We start from the raw sequence: 16,420 nt of genomic DNA, 5'->3' as shown, positions 1-16,420 counted from the left end.
AGACAACCACAGCAGAACTCCCTGTCTCTGAAGGTGAGACAAGCCACGCTCCTGCCAGAAACAGCAGATATGAAATGGTAGCTGATATTAATTAAACAGTTGGGCAGTTCCAGTTCTTACACTGTTGTATCAGCAACTGGGTCAGTTCCAGCTGAACTCTGTGTCCAGCTGGAATTAATGGAATTCAAAAGTAAACAGGTACAGCTCTTCAGAGATAGGAGAACTTGTGAGAAATGAGCACTTTTGCATATTATAAAAGGGCACCAGAAAGTAATTGTAAAGATTTTCTTGTGGCAGTAGGGCATACACTTCTGTTGGATCTAGGAGGGAAGACATTAATTATTCCCATCAATAATTGATAATATTAATCATAGAATGTCCTGAGTTGGAAGGGACCCACAAGGATCATCCAGTCCAACTCCTGTCCCTGCACAGGCACCCCAACAATCCCACCCTGAGCATCCTGGAGCTCTGGCAGCCTCAGGGCCGTGCCCATTCCCTGGGGAGCCTGGGCAGTGCCCAGCACCCTCTGAGGGAAGAACCTTCTCCTGATACCCAACCTAAACCTCCCTGACACAGCTCCAGGTATTCTCTCACTGGTGACAGAGTGATCAGCACCTGTCCTGAACTCTTAAAATGAAGCCACGTACTGACGGTGCATTGGGATGGTGGTTAAAATGCAGGAGTCAGCATTTGGAAGAGGTAAGAAAAACATGGGAAGTAGACAAACTATCTGTAGATCTATACATCAGGTAGAGCTGCAATGTGCTGTCTCTGGAGATGTGGTTTTGCCAGTAGAGCAGTGACACACATGAAAATCAGCTGTTTGTCTGTGTAACAAAACAATTCCATGGATCCAGGTAGATGTGCTGGCTGATCCTGGACCACTGGGCTCTCTCCAGTCACTCTCCAGCTGCTGTGATGTCCAGCAAAGCCACGGAAGGCGACGGAGACAAAGATCTGGGCGTAGCTTCCAGAGCTCCAGACATATGGCTCAGTGAAACACAAGGCTGCAGCTCACACTGGAATACTTTTATATCTCTGGTGGGAGGCTCCAGGCAACCTAAGAGAGCCCCCAAATCCAGCAGGATGCTGTAGGAGTGTGCTTTACATTCCCTGTTTGGTCATAGCTTTAGAGAAAGCTATTTTTGGACGAGGGGCACATCCCTTCTCCAGGTGCACCTTCCCTTATGTGGCGAGACATGAGCTGAATGGCAAGATCAGGTTTTCTTAGAAGGAGAATAAGCAGTAATTTTAGCAAATGAAGGTACTTATGTAAGAATTGGGCTTATAATTTGCACCTAGCTGTATGCCTGCGACGAGAAATGAATCATATTTCCTGCCAAAATAGCTGAGACCTGTCAGATCTTTGTCTGAAGAGAGTAGCAGCAGCTTCACCCATGAGCTCACTCCCCGAAGAGGAGTGATTATAAATTATGCAGTTGAGAATGGACTATAGAAAATAGCTGACATTTTTTGTCTGTCTAAATCCCTGCAGTCTTGCAATCCAACTCTTTCAAGAGTTGCTTTGTGAGCCTTCTGTGGAATCAAGCTGTACTTTGAAAGATGGAGATGAGCGTTTGAATGAAATATCAGGTATTTTCCATCTGGAGAGAAGGCAGCTACCCCACAGTCCTGGAACTGTGCCTGTCCCTGGATCCCTGGAAGTGTCCAAGGCCAGGTTGGACAGGGCTTGGAGCAGCCTGGGCTAGTGAAAGGTGTCCCTGCCCATGGCAGGGGGTGGGATGAGATGAGTTTTAAGGTCCCTTCCCATCCAAACCATTCTGGTATTCTGTGATTATGTTAAAACAGCCCTGGAGACCATCCCATGCTCGCAGGACCAATTCACAGCCAGATGTATTTGATGGATGTTTTGTAGCAAGAAAACCTGAAGTAGGAGAGACTCTGGAGTACTGGAGAGGCAGAAGAACCTGTGCTGGGCCTACAGGAAAAGAGGAGGGGGCAGAAGAGTTGTCATCTACCATACCTGTAAAGGACTGTCATGGGTTAGCATGGCTCAGTTTAAAGGCACAGAAGTAAGTAACGAGTGTTTTGGACCAAACCACTACAAGGACCAAAGTGATACCGTGGGTAATTGTATTGGATAACTTGTGTCAGTCGCAGCAAGGGTGTTTTATGGAATCACAGAATGGTTTAGGTTGGAAAAGCCCTCGATGAACATGGGAGTCTGCCAAGGCCACCACTGCTCCATGTCCCCATTAGTCACATCCACACGGCTTTGAAATCTCTCCAGGGATGGGGACTCCACCACTGCCCTGGGCAGCTGTGCCAGGGCTGGACAACCCTTTCCATGAAGAAATTTTCCCAATATCCAATCTAAACCTCCCCTGGTGCAGCTTAAGGCCTCTTCCTCTCCTCCTGTCCCTGTTCCCTGGCAGCAGAGCCCGACCCCCCCGGCTGCCCCCTCCTGTCAGGGACTTGTGCAGAGCCACAAGGTCCCCCCTGAGCCTCCTTTGCTCCAGGCTGAGCCCCTTTCCAGCTCCCTCAGCCACTCCTGGGGCTCCAGCCCTTTCCCAGCTCCCTTCCCTTCTCTGGACACGCTCCAGCCCCTCAGTGTCTCTTGTCATGAGGGGCCCGGAGCTGCCCTCAGGACTCGCGGTGCCCCAGCCCTGCCAGCCCAGGGGACAATCCCTGCGCTGTGGCCGACCCAGGCCGGCTCCCGCCGCCGCGCTGTCCCCACACGGGCACGGCGGGGCCGGGCCGGGCTCCTCCCGCGGCGGGGCCGGGCGGGGCTGCTGGGGGCGGCCCGGCCGCGTTTGGCGCCATCGCCCGCCATGGAGCCGGAGCGGCTGCGGCGCCGCCTCAGCTCCGCGTTCCGGCTGCGGGGGCTCCTCCTGCGCCCGTGAGTAGCCCTGGGCCCGGACCCTGCTCCGGGAACCGCTCCGCCCGCGGGGATCGGCCCCGGGCGGGCCTCGGGCCCGGCGTGCGGCGTTACGGGATGGGGTCGGGGCCGCTCCGCACCCCCGCGGCACCTCCTCGGGACGAGGTGCTGCCTTTACCTCCTCTTCCTCCTTCCCCCGCATCGAGGCCTCTGGAGTCTTCTCCAATGCCTTGTTTTGCCTGTCCTGCTGCTGTGGGCCTCTTCTGTCCGTCTATCCATCCATCCATCCATCCATCCATCCATCCATCCATCCATCCACCATGACCGTGGGTGCCACCAAAAGCTGCCCATGGTCTCCCCTTGGAGCCCTCCCTGATGCTGGTGCTGGGTGTTTGGTTGGGTTTTTCTGTCTGCCTCTGACCCTGACAACTCTGGGATCTCTTTCTGAGTTCCACTTGCCAGTCTTGTGCTCAGCATTCTTTGTTAGAGGAAGAAATGGCATTTCCAAATGAGGAAGTGGCATTTCCAAAGGAAGAAATGCTATATTTCCAAATGTAATAGGATGTGTTATTTAAAGATGGCAAGGTCACTGAAAAGTGATTCCTGCTTGCAATGGAAGGTGTCATGATTTATAAGAGACTGGGTCTCCATCGCTCTCATTTTCCTCTTCTTTCTCGTGTGTTAATATCAATTAAATTTTGTTTCTGTTTTGGATGGGATGTGATTATTTTGGACAGTGCCCTGATACTTTCATTAGTGAGGAGCACAAGTCCAGAACTCCTGACTCCACAGTTCCATGAGCTGAGACATTTTGAAGGTCAGGCTGATCACCAAAATGCCAGTTTGGTTGGCCAACAGATGACAGTAATAAGAAAATTGTTATCTTTAATGTGAAACTCTAGTCTAAGGATGAGAGAAGAACCAGATTTCTAATTCTTGTGTTATTGAGAATTAAAATAACTCCAATTTCAAAGATACTGATCAACTGGAGCAGGTCCAGTTGCTTATAGGCTGTGGCTTGTAAGGGAAGCAGGAAGAGCTGGAAGCTCTGCTCTGGTGACATCCCAGCTTCAGAGCTGCATCCAGGTTTGGAGTCCAAAATGAGAGGGACGTGGAGATGCTGGAAAAGTCTGGAGAGGCCACGGAGCTGCTCCAAGGGCTGGGGCCCCTCTGCTCTGGAGCCAGGCTGGGAGAGCTGGGGGTGTTCACCTGGAGAAGGCTCCAGGGAGAGCTCAGTGCCTAAAGGGGCTCCAGGAGAGCTGCAGAGGGACTGGGGACAAGGCCTGGAGGGACAGGACACAGGGAATGGCTTCCCACTGCCAGAGGGCAGGGATGGATGGGAGATTGGGAAGGAATTCCTGACTGTGAGGCCCTGGCCCAGGGTGCCCAGAGAAGCTGTGGCTGCCCCTGGATCCCTGGAAGTGTCCCAGGCCAGGTTGGATGGGACTCGGAGCACCCTGGGCTAGTGGAAGGTGTCCCTGCCCATGGCAGGGAGTTGGAATGAGATGCGATTTAAGGTCCCTTCCAACCCAAACCTGAATCCTGGGATTCTGTAATTAGAGGGTCAGAGAATCTGACATGGAGAAAATGTGAAGGATTTGGGTTTATTTAGCATCAAGAAGGGAAGACTCATGAGGAGCTAATCCCAGTCTTCCTAAAAGTGAGAAGTGTTCTCAAGGTTGCACAGTGACAGGGCAAGAGGCAACGGGCACAAGCTTAATTTAATTCTTCATTGTAATAGTAATTAAACTTTGAAGTTGATGGAGTAGAGATGTGGTGGAATCTCCCTCACTTGGCTCCATGGGGCCCTGGACAGCATAACCCAAGCCCTGCTTTGAGGAGAAGGTTGGACCACAGGGTCTCCAGAAATCCCTTGCAACATGCAATTTTTTGTATGAAGCTGAGGTTCTCCACTTCTTTCCCCTGATATTTTCAATCCCAACGATTTTTTTCTTTGACTTAAACCAGTGAGCTATTATGCAGTGCTAATTGTTTCTACTCTTTAACCACGAGCCATGTGGTGATGATGTGCACACCTGCCAAAATCAGCACAGTTTGTGTAAACTATTGAATATTAATTGCTTTTTGTGCTTTCTCTTCTGGGATTAGGGATGCCCTGAAGTATCTCACTGAAGCTTTTCAGTCCACCAGTGAAGAAGAACTTGACGATGTAATTGAAAATGTCATCGATGCAGTTGAAAAACAACCTTGTAAGTAAACAATTTCTTTTTCTTAAGCAAGTTTTCCTGGAATTTCTGATGTTATCTAGACAAAGACAGTTACTGGCAGCAGAGGCACTGAGGTGTCATTGCAGTGTAAGGGGTTGACTGAGATAAATGTATTTGTTGGCCTTTTATTTTGGTTAAACACTGAAGTTTGCAATGTCAGCAGAAGACATTTGTGCCATTTAAAGAGTTGGCAGTGTAGAATATCCTGACTTTTCCAAGAGTAGTAGAATTTTTTAGTGACAGTGACTGAAAGTTTGTGTGGACATCGTTGTACCTAAAACTATAATTTTAAATATTAAAATGGAGAGAGACTATTTACATGAGCATGGAATGACAGGACACAGGGAATGGCTTCCCACTGCCAGAGGGCAGGATTAGATGGGATATTGGGAAGAAATTCTTCCCTGTGAGAGTGGTGAGGCCTTCATACTAATTCCAATTCAGTTTAAATCCATGAAAACAACAATGTGCCTATCTCCAAAGTTCTGTTGGAACACTTATGGCAGCAATCCGTGTGATAATGTTCTGGAACCAAATTAACCTCCAGAATGTGAAAGCTCAGCTCTAACACATTTGTGATATATTTGGCAGCTTTGCATAAACTGTAATGGTCTTGTTCTCCATGTTTAGGGAATTCAGCGTGGGCACAGTGTGTGTGTGTTATTTTTTTCCCCTAGGAATATGTCCTTTTGGTGGCAATATTAAGTGATCCTTCTGTAAAACAGTGTGTGCCATTAGCTTACAGAAAACATTCTTATTTGTGTGTATTCCTCTGAGGAGACTCAACCATTTAATGTGAAATACTTCAGACCTGCTTCCTTCCTTGCTGCAGTTCTAATCCTCGGGATTTTTCCTTCCAGTGTCATCTAATATGATTGAGCAGCCCACAGTGGAGGCAGCTGTCCAGGAATGCAGCCGGGCCCCGGATGAGGCGATGTAGGGTGACGTTATAAATTTTTTTGGAGGTTCTGGGAGCTGGTGTCATTTCCTTATTCCTCCTGGGGAAATGAATGCCAGGCATTTTCTGCAGCGCTCCACGTGCAGTCATTGCTCTGTCCTTTTGTCTTCCTGCTGCTGCCTTTGCTCCAGGTTCCTGCTTGGAGTGTTTGTTCTCATGGATGGGCCTCCAGGGGGTTCTAAACATAATCGGACGTTCTGGAATTCAGCTGCTGGAATATCAACCTGTGTGTGATACAGGTTGAATATTAACCAATACTTCTGTCCATGCCTTTATTTGCTTTGCTCTACATGAAAGTTATCTCAGGTTGGTTTTGTGCCTTTCTTTTCTGAAAGCACTTTAGAAGAGTTTTCCTCTGGGGTGCCCGTTCCTGCTTTTTTGTTTAGTTTTTTGAAGCCCTGATTGATTTCCCTTCTGTGATAACAAAGTGTGGAGCAATTACTGGAGTTTCTGAGAACTTTGTGATCCTGATGGATGTGTTTCCTTTAGTGTTCGCATCGTGATGCAGAGCATCAAGAGAGATGGTTTGCTGGGCATGTCAGTTAGATACTGTCAGCCCTTAGCCTCTCAGGATGGAGAGAATTTGGTTTTAACTTTTGCTCCTTGTCGTTGGAATCTTTATGATGCAGATGGTTTGAGTGTGATTTTTCTTTGTGGTGCTTTTTTATACTTAATGTATTTTTTTTTTTTTTTGCTCCAGAAGTGAAGAGAAATCTGTATGTACAGATTCTCACTGGAGAGTCCTGAAGGGAAAAGCTCTACAGATCACAGGAACAAGTCTTTTTAATTATTTAACTAGAGGATGCAGGAGAAAACAGAATAGAAAATGGAATAGAAAATAGAATGATGCAGGAGAAATGGTGATGATAGTGAACAAAACAAATATCATTTTAGCCAACATATTTGTTACTGTTTGTTTCATGCCCTTCATGGAATCACAGAATGGTGTGGTTGGAAGATAACATCCAGTTAATGCTGTAACTGTTCTTATTTCAGAGAAAATGTTTTCAACATTATTGGAGCCTTTGACATCCCACGTTACATCTATAATTCAGAAAGAAAGAAGTTTCTGCCGTAAGTCTCCCATATTTTAAATTTCAAGCACTTCTTGTTTTAAGAACAAAGCCTCTATTTCTATAGGATAAGTCTGTTTTTAATCTTTCCCTCTTGGGTCTGTTCAACTGAAGCCTGAGTGAGAAAGGTAATAAATGTTTAAGACCATAAACCAAGTTTATGCCACTTAGTGAATAAAAAAGGCACTAAGGCTAGGACATACATCACTAAAGGTAGTTTGGGGTTGGTTTTTTTTCTCACATTGGGCTGTTCAGATTTATTTTTTTAATAAATTTGATCTGTCTGTTGCCTGTATTTATTTTTTTAGTCTGTATCCTGCAGCTCCCTGAAGCCCTGAGGGGTTTCTAAGGAGAGCTCCAAACGGTAAAAAAGAAAAATTAGGAGCAGCTGGTGAATCTGGGGGTTGGAGAAACTGGAGGAATAATGCTTTTGTTCACAACTGCTTAAAGGCATTACTGCTTTTTTAAAAACGGATTTCTGCAGAGGCCTCTTTGGGTGGAAGGATAAATCTCAAAGCCTGTGAGTTAGAGGGGAATGAAATGGATGTAGAAATGCAGAAACACAGGATCCTGAGCAGGAGTGTCCCTCATGGAGTACCTAAATCATGGTGTAGCTTTTGCAGCCTCCCAGACCTTTTAGATCAATGAGTCATTTTTATGTGTGGAATGTCCCTTTTTTAAAATGATGATTGTGTTAAACTCCTCGCAGCCTGTCCATGACTGACCTCCCTGGGCCGAGTTTATTTGGGACTGCCAGAGACAAGGCAGAGCTGTTCCGGGAGCGCTACTCCATCCTCCAGCAGGTCAGGAATCTCTGCAGGTGTCCACAGGGATGTATCCTACATCTCCTTCCAAAAATACATTGTGCTATTGCACCTCCCTGCCTCATAAACTCTCTGCCTTCCAGGTTGGCACAAATAACTTCTTTTAGCAGCATTACAGATGCTTTCATGACACACATTTTTTGAGGCTTAGTGTTATTACCTGGTGTTATTGGTCATCTGTTTCTTAGAAGCAAATTCTTGTCAAAAGGACTGAATTACTAAAAGTTGCTGGATGACGTAGGGTAAGAACTTTATGAAGAATTTTGTATAGTGGTTTTGACAGTGCTCATGTATTTTTAAAGTGAATCACTTCAATTTTGGTTTCTGCAGAGGACTCATAGACATGAGCTGTTTACTCCTTCACCAGTCGTTGCTCATCCTGATGACAGCAAGAGCAAATTCCAGGTAAAAAATGGAATTCTTTTCAGTTTTAATCCAAATAATCACAGCAGTTCTTTATGCTAGCAGCCCTTACTGGGAATCTTCTCCCAAGCCCCATTCAGAAATATGGCTCTGATGTTTGTAATGAGCCTGTATCCCCTGGTTATTTAAAACCATGTCCTGTGTGGGGCTTTGTCTTGCTGGGGAAAAGGCACCTGGAGAGTTTGATTTAATTCTGATTGGATTCTTTGCCTTTGATCCCAGCTAAAGACAGTAGAAACTCTCTTGGGCAATACAGCTAAAGTGGGAGAAGTGATTGTGCTTGGGATGATCACTCAGCTCAAGGAGGTGAGTTGCTTTTTATTGTGGAGTCTCTGGTCACTGCTCACTCAGTGCTGTAATATATTAGAAAATGAGAAAACTTAAATATCTCACATTTGTCCCATTCTAAGAGACTTTCCCACAAGCAGTTGGTGCCAGCGTGTGTGGAAAATGTCTTCGTCTTCTCACTACAAAATTTTTATGTCAGCAACCAGAAGCAGTTAGGACTTTTTGGCATGTCCCTTCTTAAAGGCAGGAGCTTCCAATGGCTGTGTTGGGACTTGCCAGTGCCCTGGACTGGGATTTTAGGGAGGGGTGCACCAGCAATCCCAACTGCAGCAGCTCCCAGGGAAGCTGCTGAGATACACTTATTATAAACTACATTATTTCCAGTTCTTGCCACCTTAAAACATTAAAACCAGCCAAATTATTTCTAATAGACTGATAGATGCTTCTGATTGGAACATTTGTGTGTTTGGGTGTATTTTGCTTTATTAATGAATCCTGTTTTTTAGGGGAAATTTTTCCTAGAAGACCCCACAGGAGTGGTTCAGCTAGACCTTAGTAAAGCAATATCCTTTTCCTGTGATGGAAGAGCTGGAGGAATTTCCTGCAGACCTGCAGAATTTTGAATTGAACAGTAAATCAATGCTGACCATTAAAAATTATATATTGAGAGTTGCAGCTCTCTCTTTCTCCTTCGTTTCCAATCCCTTGGCTGCTGCATCTCCTGCCTTTCTCTTGGACGTGGTCAGTGTTCCTCCCCATGGAAGCAGAGCCTGTTCCTGTTTGTGGGCTCTCTCTGGACTTACCTGCTCAGGTACCAGGGATTTGCCAGGCTCTTCAGGCAGCCTGTGAACTTTCAGTGCTGTCCAAATCTATTACACCAGCTGCAAAGCAAATTTTGGCTAAAAAACCTACTTTAAATCTAAGAAAAATACATTCCTTAACCTTCCTGCACCAGTTCCACAGTGGGTTATATACTGAATCCTGCTTTGTTTTGGCAGAAGGTAAAGCACACTGGGGCTTTTTTTTTTTTTTTTAGCTTGTAATAAATTATTCTGTCAAAGCTGTGGCTGCCAGATGTGGCTGAGCAGACAAATCTCATGCTGGTGACCATCAGTGAGTTTGTGACTGAGATTTTTGGCACTCAGCTTTTGCTATGACCCCGTGGGCTCTGGAGGCAGAGAGCAGGAATTGGAGGGTGTTGGGGCATGGGAGGGTGTGGAGCAGCTTTGAGGATTGGAGCCTGGCTCCAGCATGCTTGGAGAAGTTATGACTGGATTAGGAAGACAGCCTAGAATAACCAAAAGAATGATTTAACAATCTGAAAATGCTGCTTTGTGCTGGCAAAGCTTTGGTCCTTTAATGAGGCTTCTCATTAGGATGATGTAAGAGCTTGCAGTTTTGGAGCCTTGTTTTAGCAAAAAAAAGGCTATTTCTGTATGTGGAATGTTCCTCTGTGCAAGATACATAATCTCAGTCTGTTTTCCAGGGTGTTTTGTGTTTGCAATGTAGAGAGTAAGCAGAAGCTGGGAGCAGAAATGAGAGTGGGGATAAATATCACCCTGTTCCTTCTGTTCCTGACACTGGGATGGTCCTTGGGACATGGGGGCCCTTCCAGGACAGGGCCAGCAGAACAATTCCTGTTCCCCTGCATTCCTCCCTTCCTCCCTGGTTGGGCTGAGGGAGTCGTCAATGTGCCTGTGCAGCAAATCCATTCAGAGGAATGTCTGGGGTTAGAAAAAAGTTGTTTTCTTGCTGAGCCCTTTTTCCATCTGGATCATTCCGTGGTCTGGTTCTGGAGCTACCACAAGAGAGGGATTGATGGAGGCTGGGACTGGCAGTGCAGCACAGCTGCCAGCTCTCTGACTAATGTCTAGGACATGATGCTGTTAGAAGAACTTAAGGGTTATTTTGCTGTTCCAAATCCTCTTAGGTTGGTATGAAGATGAAGTTTTTCATGTGAACGCTTTTGGATTTCCGCCCACTGAGCCTTCTGCTACCACGAGGTACAAAGCTGACTTTTGGCAGCCTCTCACCCCATGTTTTCTTATGGGTTTCTAAGTAAGATCATTGTTATCTCATAGTTTCTCTGACATTCGAGTATGTTATTTTTCCTCCTCCCCAAATGCTTTAAAATGAATATAAATTTAAGGAAGCAATTCTGGGACTTAGAGGCACTAAAGCCTGTAGTGTTGGCAGAAAAACTCTTCCGAAGGCCTTTGGGTTCTGCATATTAATGGAAATTGGGATGTCAGGCCTTCTCAATTGCAAAGCCAGGTAACTGTTACATGGGAATAATAAATTCCTTGTTGCTGAAAGAATGGATCCCTTGGATAGTGGAAGGTGTCCCTGCCCATGGCAGGGGCTGGAATGGTCCCTTCCAACCCAAACCATTCTGGGATTCTCACTGGAGTATTTTAATGATGCAGAGCCTTCTATGGGAATATAAACTTCTTTGGAGGGCCTTCTTCATCTTCAGTAAAGGCTTCTGCAAAACTGAAGCAGCTGGAGGAGGAGAATGAAGATGCCATGTTTGTGTTTGTGTCTGACGTGTGGCTGGACCAAGCAGAAGTGCTGGAAAAGCTTCACACGATGTTTTCGGGTAGGTGAGCGTTGCTTTCACTCTAAACCTTGTGTTCATAATTTGTTTCCATAAATTCTTAGTACCAGTAGTGTTTTGACCAGTAGCATCCATGAATTGCTTCTTTGTGTTGCAGCAGTTTTGGAACAGCCTGTCCCTTCTGCCTCGGGCAGAGTGGAAGTGTGAGAGAGTGACTGCTTTAAAAACAACCCAGAATTCAGGGTGGGAAACTGCTCCTCACCTGAAGGGAGCTGGACACAAATTAGCACAGTCATGCAGAAGTTACAAAACCAGTTCAGTATCTGGATCAGAACTGGCAAATCCTTGGGGCAAACTGGGCCTGCCCCAAGACTGCAGGGGCTGAGGGGATGAAGGGACTTTGGTCAGTGAGATTCGTGTGCTGCGCTCACCTGGCAAAGATGCAGACCTTGCATTTGCTATTTTGAGACTTCAATAGGCAAGTGATAACCTTCATAATTAGAAACTAAATGAGCAGCTGAGGGGGAGAGCAAGGAAAATTATTGATGAGCCATTTCTCTGGTCTAAGCAATTCTGTTCTATTTACCAGCCCCTTTGAAAACCAGTGAAGTAAATCCAAGTGTGATGCTGTGTGCTAGGAAAATGGAGAGTAACTGGGATGTGAGATGAATGCCTGAGTAGCTGTTTCTATTTTTATTTCAGGGATGGGAATCAGGTTTCTTTTTTCCCTGTTTTGCTCTGAAGCGGGTGATGAGTGAGGTTGTGAGCACTCATCAGATCCTCAAACTGCTCAGGCAATTCCAGTTACTGTTGCTTTATAATGCCAAAAGGGAAATTAATGTTGGGAGAGCCCTTGAACTGGAATGATCATGGAGGTTGACAGCAATCCATTGCTGCCTGCTTGCTGTTTTCCTCTTGAAGGGAGTAATACATTTTTAAATGGCATTATTTATTAGAATTGCACTTTGTATAATTCTCTGGGTGAGTCAGTAGTTGGATACACACAAACAGTGCTGGGACTCAGCCTGGAAATGACAGAGGGCTCCCTCAAAGTGACATTTGTACATTGCCATCACCTTTTTAAGCTAAAACCAGCCCGTATCAAATCAGTCAGGTGTATTAATAGCAGCAGAGCTTGAAGTGCTGTTCCAGTCCCTGCTTCTCATGGAATGGGCTAAGTGCTGGAAGATGCTGAAGTGAATGGATACGCTCACAGATCCTCTCCTTTCCCAGGTTATTCCTCTGCACCTCCCACCTGCTTTTTCTTCTGTGGAAATTTTTCATCTGCGCCATATGGAAAAAATCAAATCCAGTCCCTGAAAGGTAGGGAAGTCTCTGTAAACAGCCAGACATGTGCATTAAATTAAAATAATGATGGCAAACAAACAAAGAGAGCAGAGAATAAACCCTTATTTTTAAAGTGCTCTGCAGTAGAGGGGAGATTCATCCAAGCTGGTTTTATTTCTAACCAGGTGTTGTGTCCTGTTTTTCCCTGACTCCAGGTTCTTTGAAGGCTCTGGCAGATATTATATGTGAATATCCCAGCATCCATAAAAGGTACAGAGCAAGGCGAAATCTGTTTTTTTTGTGAAGCCTTTAATTACTTTAAGAAGCTGAGAGTTACCCTATTTTCTCTGTCTTGTGAGCCAGCTGTGATCAGATAACAAGCTGGTTTTGTAACAGGCCTGCAGGTTTGTTTTGGGAGCAGGGTAAGTCTGATTTTATCTACAATAGCTTGGGCATGGAAACTCCTAATGAGGGAGCCAAGGAGCCCTGGAATACTTTCCTGGCTCCTGATCTCTGAATTCAGAACACCAGACCTAGTTTTTAGGATCAGTTTATGTAAAAGAGATTTGTTGAACTTTTCTTTTTTTTTGCAGTAGTCGATTTGTGTTTGTCCCTGGTCCTGAAGATCCTGGTCCTGGTTCTATTTTACCAAGGTCAGTTTGCTTCACTTCCTCAAATCTTGGCATTTTCAGTTCAGTAGTTAAAGAAGGAAAGAATCTCTGTTCATACATTTGCTATTTATTTCAGACCCCCCCTGGCTGAAAATATCACTCAGGAATTCAGAGAGCTGGTGCCATTTTCAGTTTTCACCACAAATCCCTGCAGGTAACCATGTAACTGCTAATTTTTTTTCTTAATAATTTTTTTACTAAATTTTACAAATACCATTTTCAAAATCTACAAATTTTGGGAAAATTTGCCTTAAATTTTTCAAATTAATAGAATTCTTCACTTGGATTAATTGTAACTAGCTTTAAATACATTAAGACATCAATAAAGCAATGATGAAAGGAAGTAATGCTAAAAAAAATTGATAACTGTGTATAAAAATCCTGCTCAAAAGCATGTTTTTTCTGAACTAGAAGGGAAAGTATAACTTTAATTCAAATTGCTTTTTTCACTCGTCTGTATTAGAGGGAGATCAACTTTATAATGCATCTTCCTCATTTTTAGGTTAACTTTATTGAATTTCACTGCTGTTTTCCACTCAGGATTCAATACTGCACCCAAGAAATCATTATTTTTCGGGAAGATTTGGTCAACAAAATGTGCAGGAACTGTGTTCACTTCCCAAGCAGCAACATGGACATTCCCAACCATGTGAGTGAGTCGTGTTCACCACTTTTTGCCAAGATTTTTGATTTTATTGATCAGCAGGGCTGGATTTGGGGGGCTCTGATCTCCATTCTCACAACCCATTGCACGAGTAACCCAGAGGGGTTGTAAGAAGGATTTACATATTTAGTACTCTTACTTTTCTTTACATTTTGACAGCAAAATAACTCAAACCAGGATACTTTTAGGTGGTATTGAGTCATTCTGTCACACTGCAGCTGCCCTGGAATGCAGAACTTCAGAACTTCACAGCCAACTGTGTGTGCACCAACCATCAACGTCCTGCCAAGAAACACTGATTCCTAAAGGCAAATTTTAACACAAATTACCGTTTTTTAAAGATTTGATCAGTTACCCAGTGCCATTTGCAGTAAAGCAGCAGGTCACTTCCTCTAAAATTCATCTGCTTGCTTTGTCTCCTCACTTAAAACCAAAATTCTGCTTCTTACACATCAGCACAGCGCTCGGGGTCATGGTTCCACTCGGTGAATCCACAGCAGGAGCTGATGGCATTTACTGATATAATTGGATGTGAACGATCCAGGTAGTCCTGGCTCATTGCAGTGATGGATGGAGTCTGGGTTTATTTATTTTACTGTGATTTTTTTTGTTTGCTTGACTCAGAAGGTTGTTTTAGCTGTGTCTCTGTGAGCACCCTGTGGATGCTGAGGTACCTTGGTTTTGTGGGCACATTTGCTTTCCTGACACTTCCCTGTCCTCATACAGGGCTTTCCAGGAAGGAAACATGAAGGAAATGTAGAATTGCAACACCCTTTGCAGGTTGTTTTTTGCATACTCCACTTTTTCTCTGCCTTTTTTGCCTATTTTAATTCAGCCATCAGTGTAAAAAAAAAAAAGAGAGGGAAATTTTGTCACTAAGAAAGGAAAATCTTCTGGGAATCAAATGATTTCTTCTGTTCAGGGAAAAGACTTTTGAAGTGTGGGTCTTGTGGTTAACTGGTACTGTGAGGAAAGCAATGAAGAAAAAACCCCTAAAAAATTAAAGTTATGGCAATGTTGGTAAGGAGGAACAGGTAAACAGATTCTCCTGGAGAGTCTGACTGATGAGATAATTCTGACATCTTCAAATACTGCCTGATATGCTTTAAAAAGGCCTTTGTGTATTAAAAACCCCACAATTCAAGAAAGGAAAGAGTGCTGGAGGAGAGCCGCTGGTTTAATCTAGAAATCATTAATGATCAGAAGGAATGAGACACAAAAAACACCCAAACATTTCCAGGTTCAAAAAGCTGCTTTATTAACCCACACTGGCACATGCAGGGATGAACTGGGCTTGCAGAAAACGGTTCAAACCAAGTGTTTTTGGGTTTTTTTGCAGTTTGTAAAGACCATTTTAGCCCAGGGGCACCTGACCCCGCTGCCGCTGTACGTCAGCCCCGTGTTCTGGGCCTACGATTACGCCCTGAGGGTTTATCCCGTGCCAGACCTGCTCGTCATCGCTGACAAACACGACCCCTTCACTGTCACCAACACCGAGTGCCTCTGCATAAACCCTGTAAGATCCCCTGGGCTCTCACATCCCAGCTGGCCCTCACTCCCTGCACTGAGTTTCACTCACACAAATGGGGTTTTTCCCCTTCTCCTTCACAGGGTTCGTTTCCCAGAAGTGGATTTTCCTTCAAGGTGTTCTACCCCTCCAACAAGACAGTTGAAGACAGGTAAAGAGATTCTTCTTATGTGCTGAGTTTCTGATTATCAGGATAAAATCACAGGGAATTGGTAATACAAACAGAGTGAATGTTCCAGCAGTTTATGCTTCATACTTAGGCAGTGTAAGAAACCCAAATGCCCAGGACTAAAGTAATAAATTTAAAAATTACAAATGTCAGTGATGGGAAGTGCAATCCAGCAGTAAAAGGAGAGATGACTGCACTGTATGATTTTCAGTGATTGAGACCTAATTGGGAAGCAGATTTGTTTCTAGGGATGATGGTTGTTACATAAATTAATTAAATTTAGGAACAATTTTTGCTTCATTTCATGATAATCATCAAGTCCAGAAGCCACTTTCAGGCCTTGATTTCACATATTTTTAAATCTGCACTTGTTCATTCCACTGACTGGAAAAAAGCCAGCTGCAACACCAAAAAGTATTTTAAAAGTATCAAAGGGCTTACAATGGATGAAAATTTGCCTGTTTAAAATAATGATGGTATAACCCATTAGGAAAAGCATAAATTTGTCTTCTCCTTGTTGGAGAAGCCTTCCCAGGGAATTAATAATGGATCAGCCCATGTAACTTTCACTTGAATATAAAAAAAACCCATACCATGAGATACTTTAGGTTTCTAAATATTTGAAAACATCATCAAGTCTTTCCTAGATAAAGAAATAAAATAGCATTGTGAACTATTTTAAAAGTAAACCTACTAAGTACTGCTTTTCTTTGGTATTTTCAGCAAGCTTCAGGGACTCTGAATTTCTGTGGCACTGAAAAAAGGCAGTGAACCCATGTGAAGCCAACCATAGCTCTTATTTTTTACATGCCTTGGTATGATGTATTATGGACTTTTTATAATAAATGTCAAAGTCAAAACCGATTTGTTTTGTACACAAATAAACTTTTACAGGAAAAGAGACTGGT

The 16,420-nt window shown here is 44.3% G+C and overlaps 1 protein-coding gene across 6 annotated transcripts; it reads left to right on the top strand.

Annotated features, from left to right (window-relative positions):
- Positions 1-2,754: 2,754 nt before the first annotated feature.
- POLE2 (DNA polymerase epsilon 2, accessory subunit) lies at positions 2,755-16,413 on the top strand. 6 transcript variants are annotated; one of them, XM_048306205.1, is made up of 19 exons: positions 2,759-2,863; positions 4,952-5,052; positions 5,931-6,006; positions 7,025-7,102; positions 7,811-7,904; positions 8,256-8,330; positions 8,571-8,654; positions 9,143-9,199; positions 9,589-9,637; positions 10,567-10,639; positions 11,063-11,235; positions 12,427-12,516; positions 12,696-12,750; positions 13,074-13,133; positions 13,228-13,305; positions 13,692-13,800; positions 15,155-15,331; positions 15,427-15,494; positions 16,236-16,413. In XM_048306205.1, the coding sequence occupies exons 1-19, from the start codon at positions 2,796-2,798 to the stop codon at positions 16,252-16,254; spliced, it is 1,584 nt and encodes a 527-aa protein (XP_048162162.1). In that variant the 5' UTR covers positions 2,759-2,795; the 3' UTR covers positions 16,255-16,413. The 6 variants fall into 6 exon arrangements, with proteins under 6 accessions (XP_048162163.1, XP_048162167.1, XP_048162164.1 ...); XM_048306206.1 differs by lacking the exon at positions 15,155-15,331 and having other exon boundaries at positions 2,755-2,863; positions 13,654-13,800; XM_048306207.1 differs by lacking the exon at positions 15,155-15,331 and having other exon boundaries at positions 2,757-2,863.
- The last annotated feature ends 7 nt before the right edge of the window (positions 16,414-16,420 follow it).

Source organism: Corvus hawaiiensis, chromosome 6 (assembly GCF_020740725.1).
Source record: "Corvus hawaiiensis isolate bCorHaw1 chromosome 6, bCorHaw1.pri.cur, whole genome shotgun sequence".
Taxonomy (NCBI): domain Eukaryota; kingdom Metazoa; phylum Chordata; class Aves; order Passeriformes; family Corvidae; genus Corvus; species Corvus hawaiiensis.
Note: the sequence above shows the minus strand (reverse complement) of the source record. Positions and strands in the feature narration are given on the sequence as shown.

Excerpts from the sequence above, each read along its gene's own strand:
- POLE2 (XM_048306204.1), top strand. The coding sequence starts at position 2,796 with ATGGAGCCGGAGCGGCTGCGGCGCCGCCTCAGCTCCGCGTTCCGGCTG. Across the intron at positions 8,331-8,570 it reads ACAGCAAGAGCAAATTCCAG|CTAAAGACAGTAGAAACTCT; the intron begins GTAAAAAATGGA and ends CTTTGATCCCAG. Across the intron at positions 12,517-12,695 it reads TCAAATCCAGTCCCTGAAAG|GTTCTTTGAAGGCTCTGGCA; the intron begins GTAGGGAAGTCT and ends CCCTGACTCCAG.